Raw genomic sequence first — 18,380 nt, 5'->3', positions numbered from 1 at the left:
GGTGTTTGAAGTACCAAGTTAGCATTGATACTTGAAAATTACACATCTTCAACGATAGCATAATAATAATAGTAGAACAGTTTATTAGAATCTTGCTTTATGTCAAGTTTTCAAAAAATAAGAGTTTTTTCCTTCCTGGCTTTATAATAAATTTTTAAAATTTTGTTTGATGATACTACCGTATTTAGCTCTGTGTTTCCAGGAAGTCCAGTGGCCATCACATTAAATGAAATAAATTGTCTAAGGGTGAGTTTATAGTCATACTTGCTATAGATAGTCCCTCAGGTATCAAATTAATAGTAAAGAAGGGTAACGTGGATTGAGCACTTTGTGCCCTACAGTATGCTAGATGCTTTACATGAATTATCTTAATCTTTCTAATAACCTAAACCAATAAGCACTTCTAGCACCCTTCAGATTACAGTTCAGGAGACTGCAGTATAGAGAGCTTGTTGACTTGAACACAACCGCATATCTCGATGAGCCAGAATATGAGCCCAAGCAGTTGTATTTGAGACCAGTAGGCTGCACCTCTGTAGTATTCTTAATGGTGTTTATCTGATTCATTACATATCATCATGTTAAAATGCATAATAGAGGCACCTGGGTGGCTCAGTCGGTTGAGCGTCCAACTTTGGCTCAGGTCATGATCTCACGGCTCGTGGGTTCGAGCCCTGCATTGGGCTCTGTGCTGACAGCTAGCTCAGAGTCTGGAGCCTGTTTTGGATTCTGTGTGTGTCTCTCTCTCTGACCCTCCCCTGTTCATACTCTCTCTCTCTCTCAGAAATAAGTAATAATAAAAAAATTTAAAAAAAAAGAAAAACTCATAATAGGCAGTGATTATAAACGATAAAAATTAAGGGCAACTCGCAGGTGGAATTTTGGTAAATCTATTGGCAACATCATGACTGCCACAACTTGCTTTCAAAAAAAACCATAAGTAAAATCTGTAGTTCTGCTCACAAGTAACATTATTTCATTAATTTTTAGCTTAATCTGCATAGTTCCTGTTTTTCCCATTTCAAGCAACATTTTCTTTTAAATTCTACTCCTAGTTTTGATATAATTAATTCATTTTTATGTGGCTGTTTATTATTTTACATGGATCTTCAGTGGAAGGTATAAAATAACTTATTAAATGATCACATAATACTTAAGATTCTATTTTTAATTTTTAAAACTATTTTATTCAGGTTGGTTTGACTTCCACAAATGCAGAACTAAGAGGATTTATAGATCAGAATCTCAGTCCAACAAAAGGTAAGGACAGTTGAATAGAAATTTTTTGCATTGAGCCAGTTTTACTGCATTTGTTGTATAAAATATGCAGCTATGTTGTGTTACTTTATGTATAATGATAGTTATATAATATTACTGTGTTGTGTTATCATATACCAAGTATATTATATGAAAGTCAGTTCTGAGAGGTGGGAAGAGAGTGAGGTTGAGAGTGTGTGTGATATTTGTGTTACTTTTCTCCATCTATCTTTCATCAGTATCTTTTAGTATGTAGAGATATTTAGTATGTAGAGATAAATACTGAAATATTTATGGTTGAAATGATATGATGTTTGAGATTGCTTCAAAATAATCCACTAAGGGAATAAAAGTAAAGTGGATGGAATTATAGATAAACTGTCTATGAGTTGATTAAACTTTTTAAGCTGGGTGGATAGCTGTATGGGGTTTCATTATTCCTTTTTTCTCTTCCTTTGTATATGTTTGAATTTTTTTGTTTTTAAAGGTAGGAACAAAATAGATGTCATTATAATACACATAGCTATTAGAGAAACATCAGCTTCCTCAAAGGATTTATGTCCAAGGTAGGCTATATGCTCTGGAGAGAAGGCTAGAGAAGTCTATATTTTCAGTATTAAAAAATCTAACTTAATAGTAAAAATGTCTGTGAAAATTTAATTGTGTTATGAAACAGTGAAAGAGATACCATAAGCTTCTCATTTTCCCCCCAATGTTTTCATTGTAGTAAAATACACAGAACATAAAATTTACAACTTTAACCATTTTTAAGTGTACAGCTCTGTGGTATTAACTACATTCATGTTGTGTAGTCATCCCCACCATCCATATCCATAACTCCTTTCACCTTGCAAAACTCAAATTCTATACTCATTAAACAATAACTCCCCACTCTCCCTTCCCCGTTGTATCTGGGAACCACTATTATTTATGTCTCTATGATTTTGACTACTCCAGGAACTGCATGGAAGTGGAATCCTAATAGTAATTGTCTTTTTGTGACTGGCTTATTTCATTTAACATAATGTCCTCAAGTTTCATCTATATTTTAGTATGTGTCAAAATTTCCTTCCTTTTTAAGGCTAAATTCTATTCCATTGTGTATATATACCACCTGGGTTGCTTCCTTATTTTAGCTGTTGTGAATAATGCTTCTATGAGTACAAGTATCTCTGGGACTCTTTTTTCAATTCTTTTGGGTATATACCTAGAAGTGGAATTTTTGGGTCATATGGTAATTCTATTTTTAATTTTTTGGAGGAATTACCATTCTGATTACTTCAGTAGCTGTACCATTTTACATACCTGCCAACAGTGCACAAGGGTTCTAATTTCTCCACATCCTTGTCAACACCTATTGTTTTTTGTTTTATTATAGCCATCCTGGTAGATGTGAAGTGATATCTCACTGTAAGTTTGATTTGCATTTCCTTAATGACTAGTCATGTTGAGATCATCTTTTTATGTGCTTATTGGCCATTTATATATCTTCTTTGAAAGACTCAAGTTTTGGAGTTGTGTTTTAGGAATTCTTTATGTATGCTGATATCAATCCCTTATGAGATAAATAATTTCCAGATATTTTCTTCTGCTCAGTAGGTTGTCTTTTTGCTTTCTTGATTGTCTCTTTGGATATGCAAAAGTTCTTTATTTAACTGAGGTCCAATTCATCTTTTTTCTTTTGTTGTCCGTGCTTTTTGTGTCACATCCATCACATGGTTGCCACATCCACTGTCATGAAGATTTTCCTTAATGCTTTCTTCTATGAGTTTTATAATTTTAGTTCTTTAGTTTAGGTCTTTGATCTATTTTGAGCTAATTTTTATATATAAGGGAAGGGTCACATTAGCATATGAATAACCAGTTTCTCCATTACTGTTTATAATGGAGGTCAAGGTCATCCTTGTCAAAAATCAATTGGCCATGTATGTGAAGGTTAATTCCTGGGCTTTTTATTCTGTTTCCTTGGTCTGTATGTCGGTTCATATGTCAGTACCATAATGGTTTTTAAAAAGTTAATTAATTTTTGATGGAGAAAGAGAGACAGCAGCGGGGAGTGGCAGAGAGAGAGAAAACAGAATCCCAAGCAGGCTCCATGCTGTAAACACAGAGCCTGATATGGGGCTAGAACTAATCATAACCTGAGCCGAAACCAAGAGTCAGATGTTTAACTGACTGAGCCACCCAGGTGCCCCCAGTACCATGATGTTTTAATTATTGTAGTTTTGTAATAAGTGTCAAAGTTGAGAAGTGTGAACCCTTTAACTTTATTCTTCTTTTTCAGTATTATTTTGCTATTTAGGATTCCTTGTAATACCATATGATCTTGAGGATCTGCTTTTCCATTTCTGTAAAAAAAACTTGCTTTGGCTTTAATGACNTAGGGTCTTTATTAAGAAGGGATGCTGTATTTTGTCAAATGCTTTTTCTGCATCTATCAATAGGATCAATATGGTTTTTATCTTTTCTTTTGTTGATGTGGTATATCACATTGATTGATTTGCGAATATTGAACCAGCCCTGTAACCCAGGAATGAATCCCACTTGGTCATGGTGGATAATTCTTTTTGTGTGCTGTTGGATTCGATTTGCAAGTATCTTGTTGAGGGTTTTTGCATCCGTATTGATCAAGGATATCGGCCTGTAGTTCTCTTTTTTTTGCTGGATCTCTGTCTGGTTTGGGAATCAGAGTGATGCTGGCTTCATAAAATGAGTCCGGAAGTTTTCCGTCGATTTCTATTTTTTGAAATAGCTTGAGAAGAATTGGTATTATTTCTGTTTTAAACTTCTGGTAGAATCCCCCAGGGATGGCTTTAATGTCACCTTAACATTGTGAAGTCCTCCTATTCATGAACATATTTCATATATTTAGGGCTTATTTCATTATATCATTTCTTTTTGAAGTATAAAAATGTTCTGGAAATTGATAGTGGTGATGGTTATACAACTTTGTGAACATGCTGGAAACCACTGAATTAAATTATATAAGTTAAAAGGTAAATTTTTGGTATGTGAATTATACCTTTATTTAAAAAAAAAAAAAACACCAACCACTTTCTTTAACTTGATGTTTATTTCCAGCTCTGATTTGTTCTTCCCCTCATTGTCAAACTTCTGGAAGAAGCTATACATTTATAATCCCATTCTTAGCTTTAATTTACTCTTCTGCCCAATGTAATCTGGCTTTGACTCCAGTAATCCCCTGAAACTGCTCTTGGTCTTTTGTCTTTTTCCTTTTTTGTTTATCAGCATTTCACACAGTTAATATCCCCCCTTGTTTTTTAAATAACATTTTAATTTTAGAATAGTTTTAGATTTGCAACGAAATTACAGAGATAGTACAAGAGAGTTCTCATAAGCCCCTTAGTCAGTTTCCCCTACAGTTAATATAATACATTGGTCTAGTACAGTTTTTTCAATTATTGGGTCAAAATCAACATATGTTAATTAACATAAATCCAACTTCTTCAGATTTCCTTAGTTTTTAGCTAATGTTCTCTTTCTGCTCCAGGAGAGCATCCAGGAAACCACATTACATTACCATCATCCTTAGCCTCCTTCTGGCTGTGACAGTATCTCAGACTTTACATGTTTTTAATGACAGTTTTGAGGAGTATTCAGGTAGTTTGTAGAATGTCCCTAAATTGGGATTTTTCTTTCTTTGTTAAAAATTTTTTTAATGTTTATTTGTTTTTGAGAGAGAGAGACAGAGTGTGAATTGGGGAGGAGCAGAGAGAGAGGGAGACACAGAATCCGGAGCAGGCTCCAGGCTCTGAGCTGTCAGCATAGAGCCCGAAGCAGGGCTCGAACTCATGAGCTGTGAGATCATGACCTGAGCCGAAGTCAGGCACTTAACTGACTGAGCCACTCAGGTGCCCCGCAATTGGGATTTTTCTGATGTTTCTCATGATTAGATTGGAGTTCTGAGAAAAACCACAGAGAGAGAGTACCATTTTCATCACAGCATATCAAAGGTCCATACTATCAACATGACTTATCATTGTTGATGTGAACTTTGATCACTTGGCTGAGGTAATGTTTGTCCTATCTGCACTATAAAGTGACTTTTTAACCTCTCCCCCTTTCCATACTGTAGTCTTTGAAGGAAGTCATTATGTGTAGCCCATATTTGAGAAGTGGAGAGGTTGCTCTACCTCTGGAAGGGGGAGTATCTACATAATTTATTTGGAATTCTTTTGCACCCTAGATTTGTTTCTTCTCTATCTCTTTACTTATTTAAGTATATTAGTCCATATTAGTATGGACTGTTGATATTTAGTTTATACTCTGGGTTCAGAGTTCAATACTTACTTAATTTTCTGCTTGAGTTGTTATAGCTGTGGCCACTGGGAGCTTTCAGTTGGTTTTCTGGGTCCCTTTGACATTATGTCCCTTGTTGTGGGTTTGTTTTTGTGGGGTTTTTTTGTTGTTTTGTTTTGAGCACTATTTATGTAGTACTACAAGATGCTCTAGGCTCATTTTACATTATTTTCTGCCTACTTCTCAGATGATTCCTTTTAAAGGAGAATGTTATTAGAAACCAAGATCTCAGTGCTGGGTGAACTCGTTGCTACTGGGACGGTATCTTTCTTTTTTAATCACTGCTTTTTGTGTGTCTGTGATACCACACTTTTTAAGACTTTCATAGAAAGCAGTACACTGTAGCAGTTAAGAACAAGGGCTCTGGAGGACTCAGTGTGACCTGACCTTTGTTGTACTTCTTACACCCAACCAAAGTGTGTAAACTTGAGCAAGTTGATCTCCTTAAACCAAAGTATCCATATCTATAATGAAGCAGGTAGTAATAAGTTGCTTGTAGAGTATCTGAGGATTAAATGAGGTAGTGCACATAAATCACTTCATACAACACCTAGCACATAGTAAGCATTCATTAAGTGCTTGCTCCTTTTCCTCATGTTAATATTTTCATCTTCCTTTTAGGCTGCTCTCTTTCAGTCTACTTTCCTAGCTCTTTCTTGGTCTCCTAAATGTTAATGTTCCAGGGGTGCCTGTGTGGCTCAGTCGGTTAACTGTCTCCACTCAGGTCATGATCTCGTGGTTCATGGGTTCAAGCCCTGTGTCAGGCTCTGTGCTGACAGTTCAAAGTCTGGAGCCTGCTTCAGATTCTGTGTGTCTCTCTGTCTCTGCCCCTCCCCTACTTGTGCTCTGTTAATCTCTCTTAAAAATAAATAAAAACACTTAGATTGTTTTTTAAATGTAAGTTTTCCATGGGGTTTTGTCTTAGCTTTTTTTTTCTCATTTTGTACATTCTCCACCGGCAATTTCATCTCTTCTCATTTCTCTAGTTATTATTTACTTTGTATATGGACTATTGGCAAATCTCTATCTCTGACCGAAATTTTATCTTGAGTTTTTGTATAGCCAGTTGCTTATTGGATACCTTCACTGAGTAACTTAAAGCATCTCAGACTCGAACTCAAGAGCTCAGATGCTTATTTCCCCCTCAAAACCTGCTCTCCCCTATTCCTTATCTTACTGAATAGTAGTACCATCCACCCTTTCCCCAAACCAGAAATTGAGGTCTCATATTTTATTCATTTTCTTTCTGCTTCCAGTCAAATCATTTATGATTTGTTCATTCTGTGTTCTCAGTCTTTCAGCCTACCCCAACCGTTTTCTCTATCTCTGTTGCTACTATCTTAGTTCAGACTATGATAAACCATTTCCTGGATTACTACCACTTTTGTACTTACATCCAGATTTCTTTCTTTCTGTTTCATTTACTGTAGTATAGCTCTCAAACACAAACCTCAACAGTCTTTCTATGTTAAAAAAAAAAACAAAAAACCTAGTTTACTAGTTCCTTATTGCCCTCAAGATAAAGTCTAAACTCTGATTTGAAAGATCCTTGGGGCGCCTGGCTGGCTCAGTTGGTAGAGCATGTGACTGTTGATCTCAGGGTTGTGAGTTTGAGCCCCATGTTGGGTGTAGAGATTACTTAAAAATAAAAATCTTAAAAAAATAAAATCAAATAAAAAATCTTTCATGTTAGAGTTCTTGCTTTTATCTTTAGCTGTATCTCAGCTACCTCTTCTTCTACCACTTTGAACTACATTCTCTCTTTCTTTCATTTCTGTCTCTGTTTCTTTCCTTCTGGACACACCTCTCTGTGCCTGGCACACCATGATCCCTGACATGGTCCTCCACTCCACTCCTGACACTTACTACACCTGGCTAATTTCTGTTCATTACTCACATCTGAGTTTAGCTCTTATTCCCAGTTGGCTTATAAGCCTCTAATACTCTCTCCTTATCCCTACTGTAGTGTTTATCACACTGTACTTTACTGACTAGTTTACTTATTTGTCCTTCTCCCCCGATTCTGTAAAGTCAAAGACTTTGTCTTAATTCATCATTGTATCTCTAGGACGAGTATTTCAAGGCATCTATCCCCATAGTATCTGTCTCAAACTAGGAACATTATTGGAAGAAAGAATGTATGTCCTTACCTTCTGTCTATAATTTCTTTGGCCACTGGGCAAATTCCTATTTACTCTTTTGAATCTAGCTGACCACGAATTCCTTTGTGGCTCCTTGTTACTACAGGTCTTTTGTGTTAACCTTTGGACCCTGTACATACTTTATTATTGTCCTTATCACATTATATTGTATTTCTTTATAGATTGTCCTTTTCTTTTGCTAAACTCAGAGCTTCTTGAGTGCAGGGTCCTTTTTCCTATTTTTGTCCTCAGAATCTAGCTTGGTGTCTAGCATAATTATATTCAGTAAATACTGAATTGCAAGAGTTTGTTTTACCATAATGTTTTCCGACTTTTAATCATAATGTTTTATTTGTCTAACCTTTGAGAAGTATATGTAGAAGGAACTTATCTTAAAACTTTGAACAGAGTGTTAAGGAATTTAGAGTGAGGAGGGTTTCTGAGCTTTTTGTCTTAAGATACATCATCTAAGAATTGGAGGTATAAAAGTTACATAGTTAATTAAAATAAGAACAAGCCTGAAGATAATTATATTTAGTCATAACCGGGGGAGTTGTAGAGGATTTAAAAGCGATTGAGTATTTGTATATTCTTGTTATAAATCATGTAATTGTGCATTATTGAGAAAAATGAAAGGTAAAAATACTGTGACATACTTCATTTTGTATGGTGTTCAAAGTCCATCAGTATCTTTGGTGAAGATCAAGGATCCCTCAGTTACCTGGGAGGCACATGCTGTTGGGTGGTCTGTACGTTTGGATATTTCTGGCATGTGGAAAGAGGCCATACTTGCCTGCAAGCTATATACCGTCCTCTGGGAAGCTGCCTGATCAGCAGCTGCTAGGAGGGTTGCACTTGTGGGATGAATTGCTCATGTCTTTGCAGGCAAGTGAGGTCTGCCATATATCCTCCACTTGTTCCTTTATAACCTCAGCAGAGCAATTCCACTTTGCCAGCTCCTTCATTGCTTGCACATCAAATTTAAAGTATGCAGATCTTCTACTGACTGCCAATTCTCCACCGACTAAGAGATTGCAATAGCCTCTGGCTATTAAAAGTACAACCTATTAAAATGAATTCAGCAACTCAAAAGAGGGAATCACTGAATAATCAAAGAGATTCCTCCTGTGGAAGCAGAGCTAATGGAAAAGATGAGAGAAAGCTGTGATAGAAAAGGGAATGAAAACTCTCAAGAGGATACAGTTGCAACATAGAAAAAGTTATTTTGGAACTAAAAATATATTCAGAATTCTTAAATCTAAGAAAGATTGAAAATAAGAAATGGCCGAAGATGCTCAAGGCATTAAAGGGAAAGAAGGAATATTGTATAGTGATACAAGGGAAAGATCAAACCAGCAATTCAATTTTTAGAAAATGGGCAAAACTTATGAATAAGGGGTGCCTGGGTGGCTCAGTTGGTTAAGCATCCAACTTCAGCTCAGGTCATCATCTCGTGGTCTGTGGTCAGTGGGTTTGAGCCCCGTGTCATGCTCTGTGCTGACAGCTCAGAGCCTGAAGCCTGCTTCAGATTCTGTGTCTCCCTCTCCCTGCCTCTCCCTTTCTCACACTCTGTCTCTCTCTCTCAAAATAATAAATAAACATTAAAAAGAAAGTTATGAATAAAGTTACAGAAAAAGAAAACTAATGGTTCTTATACAGATGAAATGGTACTGTACCTTATTCATAAAACACTTGTAATTTGAAAGTACAGTGAGTACCACTTTCGACTCCATAAGATTGGCAAGTATTAAAAAGTTTGATAAAACACTGTTGTCAAGAATATAGGTTAACATATGCTCTCTTATACTGCTGGTAGAAGCATAAATTAGTACAGCCTTTAGGGGAAGCAGTTTCACAGTACTGTAATTGATTTATCATTCACATTTCCTATAACCCAGCAATTCCAGTTTTAAGAATTGATTCTACTGATGTGCTGGCAAATATGGAAAGTGACTTAATCTTTGGAGTATTATATGTAGTAGCAAAATATTGGAAACTCTAAGTTCATTGGTTAAATAGTGTTCAATACGTACAAAGAAATACTCTGCAGATATAAAATTGGGAACGGGAAAAATATATACAAATATGGAATGGGGGCACCTGGTGGCTGAGTCAGTTAAGCATCCTACTCAATGTCAGCTCAGGTCTTGATCTCATGGTTGTGAGTTCAAGCCCCACATTGGGCTCCACGCTGGGTGTGAGGCCTACTTAAAAAAGGGTTTTTTTAATATGGAATGATCTACAAAGACACATTATTAAGTGCAGAACAATGTACTGTATATATAACCATTTGTTTAAGAAGAAGTGAAATACAAACACATAATGTTTCTTGTGAGAATATACAAAGACTTGACATTCACTATCTGGTAGTAGAGAAACAGTGTCTTTCACAAAGAAGTTTTTAATTTTAATAAATCCAACTTAGCAGTTTTTTCTTTCACGGATCATGCTTTTTGGTTGTATGTAAAACATCATTACCACAGGCACCTGGTTTTCTTATTCAGTAGAGTGTGTGACTCTCGCTATTGTGGTCATGGTTTCAAGCCCCACATTGGGTGTAGAGGCTTCTTTAAAAAAAAGTCATTAATAAATTCGAGGGCATTACATATTCTCCTGTTTTTCATCTAGGAATTTTGCTGTTTACATTTAGGTCAGTGATCCATTCTGAGTTTATTTTGTTAGAGGTGTAATTTTGTATCTAATTTTTTTCTTTTGCATGTAGATGTATAGTTGTTCCAGCCTCATTTGTTGAAAAGATTACCTTTTCTCCACTGAATTGCCTTTGACCTTTGTCAGAGATGAGTTGAATATATTTATGTTGTTCTATTTCTAGGCCCTCTTTTCTATTCTGTTTATCTATTTTCCTGTTCTTTTGCTGATATCGAATTGTCTTCATTACTGTGGATTTATAATAGTCTTAAAGTTGAGTAGTGGCAATGTCAGCTAGTCTTTTGCCTTTTCATGTAAAGTTTAGAATTAGTTTGTTGATATCTACAAAATCACTTACTGGGATTTTTACTGAGTTTGTATTGAATCTGGACACCAAATTGGGAATAACTGACATCTTAACAATATTGATTCTTCCTATCCATGATGGAATATCTCTCCCTTTTGGGGGTGTTGAATTGTATAAGTTCTTTATATATTTTAGATACTAACCTGTTACCAGGTATGTCACTTGAAAATATCTTCTCTCATTCCATAGTTTGCCTTTTGTTGATTGTTTCCTTTGCTGTGTAGAAGCTTTTTATTTTGATGAAGTCCTAGTAGTTTATTTTATTTATTGTTATTGCTTCCCTTGCCTCACGAGACATATCTAGAAAGAAGTAGATACAGCCAGTGTCAAAGAAGTTACTGTCTGCTGAGAAGGACAGATACCATATGTTTGCACGTTTGGGAGGATGAGGAGGAGTTTAACGGAGAACCATGGGGAAGAAGGAGAAAAATAGTAGGGGAGAGGGAGGAAGGCAAACCATGAGAAACTCTTGAATGCTGAGAACAAACTGAGGGCTGATGGGGGTTGGGAAGAGGGGAAGGGGGGGGATGGACATGGAGGAGGGCACTTGTGGGGATGAGCACTGGGTATTATATGGAAACCAACTTGACAATAAACTATTTATAAAAAAAAAACTATTAAAAAAAAGTTACTGCCTGTGCTCTCTTCTAGGATGCTTATGGTTTCAGGTCTCCCATTTAGGTCTTTAATCCATTTTGAGTTTATTTTTGTGTATGGTGTAAGAAAGTGATCCAGTTTCATTATTTTGCATATTGTTGTCCAGTTTTCCCAACACCATTGGTTGAAGAGACATTCTTTTTCCCATTGGATATTCTTTCCTGCTTTGCCAGAGATTAATTCACCATATAGTTGTGGGTTCATTTCTGGGTTTTCTGTTCTGTTCCATTGATCTGTGTGTCTGTTTTTGTGCCAGTATCATACTGTTTTGATTACCATAGCTTTGTAATATAACTTGAAGTCTGGATAAATTCCTTAGAATCTTCTACATATACTGTCATGTCATTTGTGACAATTAAAGACAATTTTACTTTTCTTTTCCAATTTGTATTTCTTTTTCTTCTTGATATCACTGGTTAGGATTTCCAATTCAAAGTTGAATAGAAATAGTGAGAGCAGAAATCCTTGCTGTGTTCCTGATCTTAGGAGGAAAGTAAGCATCAAGTATGATAGCTGTAGAGCTTTCCCATAGCCTCCTTCCATCTGGTTAAGTTTCTTTTCTTAGTTTTCTGAGTGTTTTGATCATGAATGGTTGTTGGATTTTGTCCAATGTTTTTTCTGTACTTTATTATATGGTGAGGTATCTGTAGCCAATGAATATGGTGGATTACATTGATTGATGTTTACATGTAACAGAAACTTTGAATTCCCTGAACAAATACCACTTAGTTATGAGAGAATCTTTTAAATTCTCCATTTGGAGAGTATTATTGCTTAGAACCTGTTCTGTACCATTTTTAATCCTTTCCAATCAAGAGATGATTCTGGGATCCCTGAGTAGCAGCAGGGAACCAGCTAAGGTTAGAGTATATACATTTGTAGTGAAACTAATTGTTTCAGGTTTTGTAACATTTTTTGAACAGATCTTCATAGCCTGGGAACAAGAATAAAGGAATTTGTGGGCAAAGCAGTAGGAACAGAAGGAATTCACAGTTTTACAAAAAGTGTTGCTGGAATGGCTCCCTATAGGGACCTTAATAGTGCATTTCTGCCAAGAAGGGAATGTGAGCCCTTTATTTCTTGATAAGAAAAATTTTTTAAAGGAGTTGGAAAGATGGAAAAGGCAGGGAATTGGTGTTAAAGATTATTTCACTGTTCAAAATCTTAGAAGTAAATTAGCTTGTATATTTTAGATTTGTATGTTTAACATTTGCCCATAGGCTCTTTCTTGGATTTTACTTCATGATTTTAGTCCTAAAATATCTAGTAAACTTTTATTTTATATTACTCTAAACTGTAGGTATAAGCAACATTTGGTTGCTATTTCTATAAAGAGTCTTTGGCAGGGTTCTAAATCTAAGGTCATGTTAGGGTGAGTTTGGCCTCTCTTACTGTGCAAGACTTAGTAAGAGATTGTATTTTAATAAACACAGTGAATGGTTCTGGCTTTGCCTTTTAATCTGGGTTTGGTTTCAGGATATTTAAAAATATCTTAATGATCTGAAAATAGACAACTATTCCATTCTGCAAATAGTTTTATTGACCTGCTCATTTCAGTAGCTTGCTTTTCCTGAAGGACCTATATCATGTGATCTTTTTTCTCTCTTGTATTCTTCCTGTGTTTGTCTATAAGATAAGCTTTATTTAAATACTAGTGTTAGGTTGCCATATTAAGTAATTAAATACTAGAATTAAATAAGAATTACCTTTTGGAAATAAAAGAGTTCCTGATTTAAAAAAAAAAAAGAAAAAATTAAAGTGTTGTAAAATAGGCTGTGGTTACCACATCTTTTATCTTCCTGTTAACTGCTTTCACAATGTATATTGTGGTTAGGTAGAATTACGTAACTTTGCTTTGTGTTTTGATTGCGTGTTGTAGATTTATAAGTAGGTTTGATAATGGAGTATGTTATACCTGAGTCACAATCAAATGAATAAAAATAAATTTTTATTCTCTATGCTGGTAATTCATATAAATTGCTTTATTATAAACAGTATGACATGATGATATCTATTTTTTTATAGTTCTTGAAATAGTTATTTCTTTTTTTTTTTTTACTGAAATAGTTATTTCTTATGAAAGAGTGATAAACTGATATTCTTCTTTTGGGAGGAAATGGCTTGTTTCAGTATGATTTTAATACTCACTTTCAGTGAATTACCTTAATACTCAGTTGGTAGAGTAGAGTAGTATTGAAAGTAAAAGGTCTTTCTTTATGTGATTTATTATTTACTTGTATTTTTAAAATGGAATTGATCTGATTATTCTGTTTCCTATTCCCACACGGCCCATTGTATTCTCCTGGAAGAAACCTTTTCACAACTTTAACTTGAGCTAGACATCTTGCTTACTATTGGTAACCAGCTATACCGGTTAGTTTCAAATCCACAACACTAAGGGAAGAAGATAATTTTGATTGCCAGTTGGAATTTAGTTCTGAAACTCACACCTTAAATGTTTTCATTTTTTGAATTTGTCTTGTTTGTAACTAACATAAATGTTCATGAGTTGCCAAATCTAAAGTTTGCCTTTGGATCCAGAAACATACTTTAAGGGTATTGGTATTAAACAAATTTGTTGCCAACACGGTGTTTTAAAAATTGCATCTAGCAATTTACCTCATCTGACATGTAGTTTACCTAAGGATCTGACGTTTAACCTGGTTTCTCCTCCTCCTCTTCTTTATAAATTACATAGTAAATAAAAATGTTCATCTTTTAAAGTTGTATCTGTCTTGGCTTTTAATAGCATAGATTTATTTTTCTCTGTTTTTGTGTTTTACATATGGAATCATGTGGTATTTATTTTTTGTGACTAGCTTCTCTTGCTCAACATTATGTTTGTGAGATTCATCCATTTTGTATGTAGTTGTAGTTAATGCTTTCTCATTGCTATATAATATTCCATTGTTGAATAAACCATAATTTATATATTCATTCTAATGTTATTAGGCATTCAGGTAGTTTTCAGTTTGGGGATATTATAGTTAATGATCTTATGAACATTCTAATCCCTATCATTGGTGAACATGTGCATGAATTTCTCTAGGGCATATACCTAGGATTGGTTAGGATATATATCTTCAGCTTTAGTAGATATTTCCAGATGACTTTTTCCAAAGTGATACTACCAATTTACACTGTTAGGTAGCAATATATGAAGATTCCCAATTGCTGATAGTTTTGCTAATACTTAGTATTTTTCATCTTTTTCCTTATACTAATTCTGGTGGGTGTGTAGTGGTAGTGCACTATAGTTTTAATTTCCATTTCCCTGATGATTAATGAGGTGAAAAATCTTTTCCATGGTTTGGCTATAAATTATGATAAAATGTAGTATACAGTTCTGTATTAGACATATTTCGTTTCACTCCAGGGAGCTGAATTTCAAGAATTATATTAGAAGTGTTATGTGCATTTAAAGGATACTATATGAGTCAAGGCCATGGATGTGGATTTTTTAAATGGAATACACCTAATACTGGAAATAAGACTGAAGTATTAGTGTAATGTCCTTAATATAACATCTAGTGAAATTTGGCCTGACTTTGTCAAGTGTATTTTTATAATTGAATTTTATTTCACTGTGACTTCATTTATAAAATTGAAGATATGTTCTGATATGAAAATCTTTCAGGAGAATGAGTTTAAGTTTTTTGGCAAAAACAAGTAAGTAGATGGATAGACTTTGTTGGCTGTTGTAATCAGGAACATTGCTAGACTCAAATGAAATATTTATAAAGCACTACACAGATTCTTATATTACTTTTAGAGCTTTGATAACTTTGAAATGTTCTTAACATCTTGGTTTTCTTTTTATTTTATAAACCAGTACCCTCTTTCTAACGCTATATGTGTAATTCTCAGAATTGATTCCTTTCTTCTGTTGTCAGAATCTTTAGAACAAGGTGGAAAGCACAAAATGATTCTAAACCTCTCCACCAAAACAACTATGTGTATGTATATGTATAATTGTATTTAATATATTTAGCTGATTTTTAAATTTTTAAATGTATTTACTATATTTAAAATAATTTGATATAAATGTAATTTTACTAGCCTTGTTAGTATTTTAAGATAAAATTATAATGGTAGGCTCTTGAGACAAAGTAGGACTTGTACCTAAAACATTACCTGACTCGGGCTTAATATCTGTTTATTGAGTAGATGAAACAGTGACAAACTGCTGTCAGTTTTTCTCTTTTCAAATTTTGTTGGAGTTTCCACTTGTTGTCTCCTTCCCTCCAACTTTGGCTCTGGTTTACAAAGGAGTATTTGAGGTGAATTAGAGAAAGTTGTTGTTAATGAACTTTCAAAGTGAAACTTTTTCTCAAGATAATCAGTGACATAAGAAATTCTACATTATATAGTAATTATTTATGAATTAAGAGAACTAGAGAAAAATGATGTTTTATGAGGAAGAAATAAAAGAAGTTCCAAATATGAGGAAAGAAAGGTGAGGCAGAGAGGGGCGAGCACCTGAGTGGCTCAGTTGGTTAAGCCTCCGACTTCCACCCAGGTCATGATCTCGTGATTCATGAGTTTGAGCCTGTGTTGGGCTCTGTGCTGACAGCTCAGAGCCTGAGGCCTGCTTCAAATTCTGTGTCTCCTTCTCTCTGTCTTTCCCCTGCTCACGCTCTGTCTCTCTATGTCTCAAAAATAAATAAGCATTAAAAAAATTTTAAATAAAGAAAAGAAAGCTGGAGGCAGAGAGATTAGGAATAATGAAATAGTTTCTGAGTGGCAACTATTATCCTAGATGATTCTAATGAATTTTGTGATGAGTGGGTTTTTTTTCTTCTCGGCTTTTTTCTACTCTGGATCATAAAATTAAAAAAAAATTTTAATGTTTATTTATGTTTAAGAGAGAGAGCATGAACAGGAGAGGGGCAGAGAGAAAGACAGGGAGACACAGAATCAGAAGCAGACCCCAGGCTCCAAGCTGTCAGCACAGAGCCCGATATCGGGCTCCAACTCATGAGGGGTGAGATCATGACCTGAGATGAATTTGGACACTTAACTGAATCACACAGGCACCCCTGGATCACAAAATTTTATATAGTGTATTGTTTAGTTAGAAAAGATAGCTAATCCTCGAGAAATTGTTGATGGTTTTGCTGGCCAATTTTTAAAGCTTTCCTTGGTTTTTGGTTCCAGATCTTTAGACCCCGATGAACCAACAATTGTTAAGAAAGATTAGATGCAAGTCATTGGAAAATCTTAACCATATGTGTTAGCATAGCCATAGAGAAAATACATGGGGGTTGGACCTAAAACTTCAGGGCTTTGTTTAATATGTGTATCAATTTTTATATTCAATCAAAGCAAGAATTGGTACCTAATTCTGAAGAAAAACAGCTGAAGAACTGTTGCTTTATAATATTAGCTACTCGAGTTCAAAGATACTCTAGATTTTATTTGTTTTGATTGCTATGTTCTCTCTTCTCTTTTAATATCTAGGACTAGTATACCAAGGTAAATTTTAAATGAATTGGATATTTTTAAAGTAAAATACTTAAAAATATTAAGTGACATAAAAATTTCAAGAAAACACAGGTTAGATAAGGCTTTATTTAGATCAGTGAACTAACTATCCTGGAGATGTAAGTCCGTTAAGACAATGTCCTTCTCTCAGTTTCTATGAACATTGAATTGGGGGTCTTGTAAATAATTGTGACTGTTTTGCAGGCCATAAGGAAAAAAGTGACATCCGATATATCTGGAACACAGACCTTAAAGGATTCTAACATACTAGTCTTGTTGGTATTGATCTAGCCTGGGTAAAAATATGTCATAATAGCATGAACTCTGAAATTATTTGCATAGAGAACTTTATTATAAAGCCAAGGGCTGAGTCTGGGGGCTATGGTTAAAGAAAACTTCTGGCATCTCCCTGTAGTCATATTGGGTTCTACACTTATTACCCAGTCCCTTTCAACTCATCCTGTGTTTTGGGATAAAAAGAGATATGTCTTTCTCTGAGATTTTTCTGTTCACATTAGATAGTTGGAATGAACTTAAACTTGATCTATTAGAAAAGAATAATTTATGGAATTTATTAACACTCAAATTGTTTCATGAAGCCATTCTTAGAAATTCTGGATTAGGGGCATCTGGGTGGCTCAGTTGGTTAAGCATCCGACTTCGGCTCAGGTCATAATCTCACAGTTCATGGGTTCGAGCCCCATGTTGGGCTTTGTGCTGACTGCCAGCTCACAGCCTGGAGCCTGTTTCAGATTCTGTGTCTCCTTCTCTCTCTGACCCTCCCCTGCTCACTCTTTCTCTCTCTCTCTCAGAAATAAATAAAACATTAAAAAAAAAATTCTGGATTAGTAGATTAACCACAGTTCCCAGCTCTTCAGTGTACACTATCTTTAAGTTTCAGAAATTCCCTTCTGGATGGGAGAGTCAACATAATGTACCCAGGAGCAAACTGTTTGCCTGGTGGGAGAGTAGTATTGATTCTTAGCATACATGAAATCAAGCTGAGAACCATACCTAATCCAAGACCTGGATTTTTCCTTGCTCTGTTACTTTACTCTGTTATTTTGCTTTTCCTTCTGTTTTTACATAGTTCTCTCAAGTGATTGAGATGCACTCAGAGAAATATTTTTGTTGTGTTCTTTTAGAAAGATCTTCTTTTGTTCCAGAAGGATATGCTGTCCTTAATAAACTTTTGTTATGCTGTGGCAGCCATGGAAATACACCATTCAGATCTCCTCCTGATGGGAGGTGTAATTAAGTGACAGTCACAGCTGTGGCCCTTCTGGATCCACCACCTGATTTTTGCCAAGGCCACCCACACTAATTGTGGCTGCTCTAAGCAATGAATGAGCATGATGGGGTACTAGTGTAGGCCCATTATTTCAGGAAGCAGAACACCTCTAGTAGGCACAGCATTACTTACTTAGTGCCACATAACCAGATATCATAAAACCTGACAGTTTAAAACAACAAACATTTCATATCTCACAATGTTTCTGAGGGTC

General features: G+C 35.1%; 1 protein-coding gene and 1 non-coding gene across 5 annotated transcripts in view; both read left to right on the top strand.

The window, feature by feature from the left end:
• TFDP2 (transcription factor Dp-2) overlaps positions 1 to 18,380 on the top strand; it is a 158,108-nt gene that overhangs the window by 52,925 nt on the left and 86,803 nt on the right. For 3 of the 4 annotated variants that reach the window (XM_077756717.1, XM_077756716.1, XM_077756715.1), the window contains exon 3: positions 1,194 to 1,260. In XM_077756717.1, coding sequence (XP_077612843.1) covers positions 1,194 to 1,260 — 67 coding nt within the window. Of the gene's footprint in view, positions 1 to 1,193; positions 1,261 to 2,648; positions 2,668 to 18,380 lie in introns of those variants that run through there. The other variant, XM_077756721.1, reaches the window with a different exon arrangement.
• On the top strand, positions 7,134 to 7,206 carry TRNAN-GUU (transfer RNA asparagine (anticodon GUU)). The gene has a single exon. It is a non-coding gene; the product is annotated as a tRNA-Asn (tRNA).

The sequence above is a fragment of the Crocuta crocuta genome, unplaced genomic scaffold (genome assembly GCF_008692635.1).
Source record: "Crocuta crocuta isolate KB4526 unplaced genomic scaffold, BGI_CrCroc_1.0 scaffold337, whole genome shotgun sequence".
In the NCBI taxonomy this organism is placed as follows: domain Eukaryota; kingdom Metazoa; phylum Chordata; class Mammalia; order Carnivora; family Hyaenidae; genus Crocuta; species Crocuta crocuta.
The sequence above is the reverse complement of the archived record's forward strand: the minus strand, read 5'-3'. Positions and strand labels throughout refer to the sequence as shown.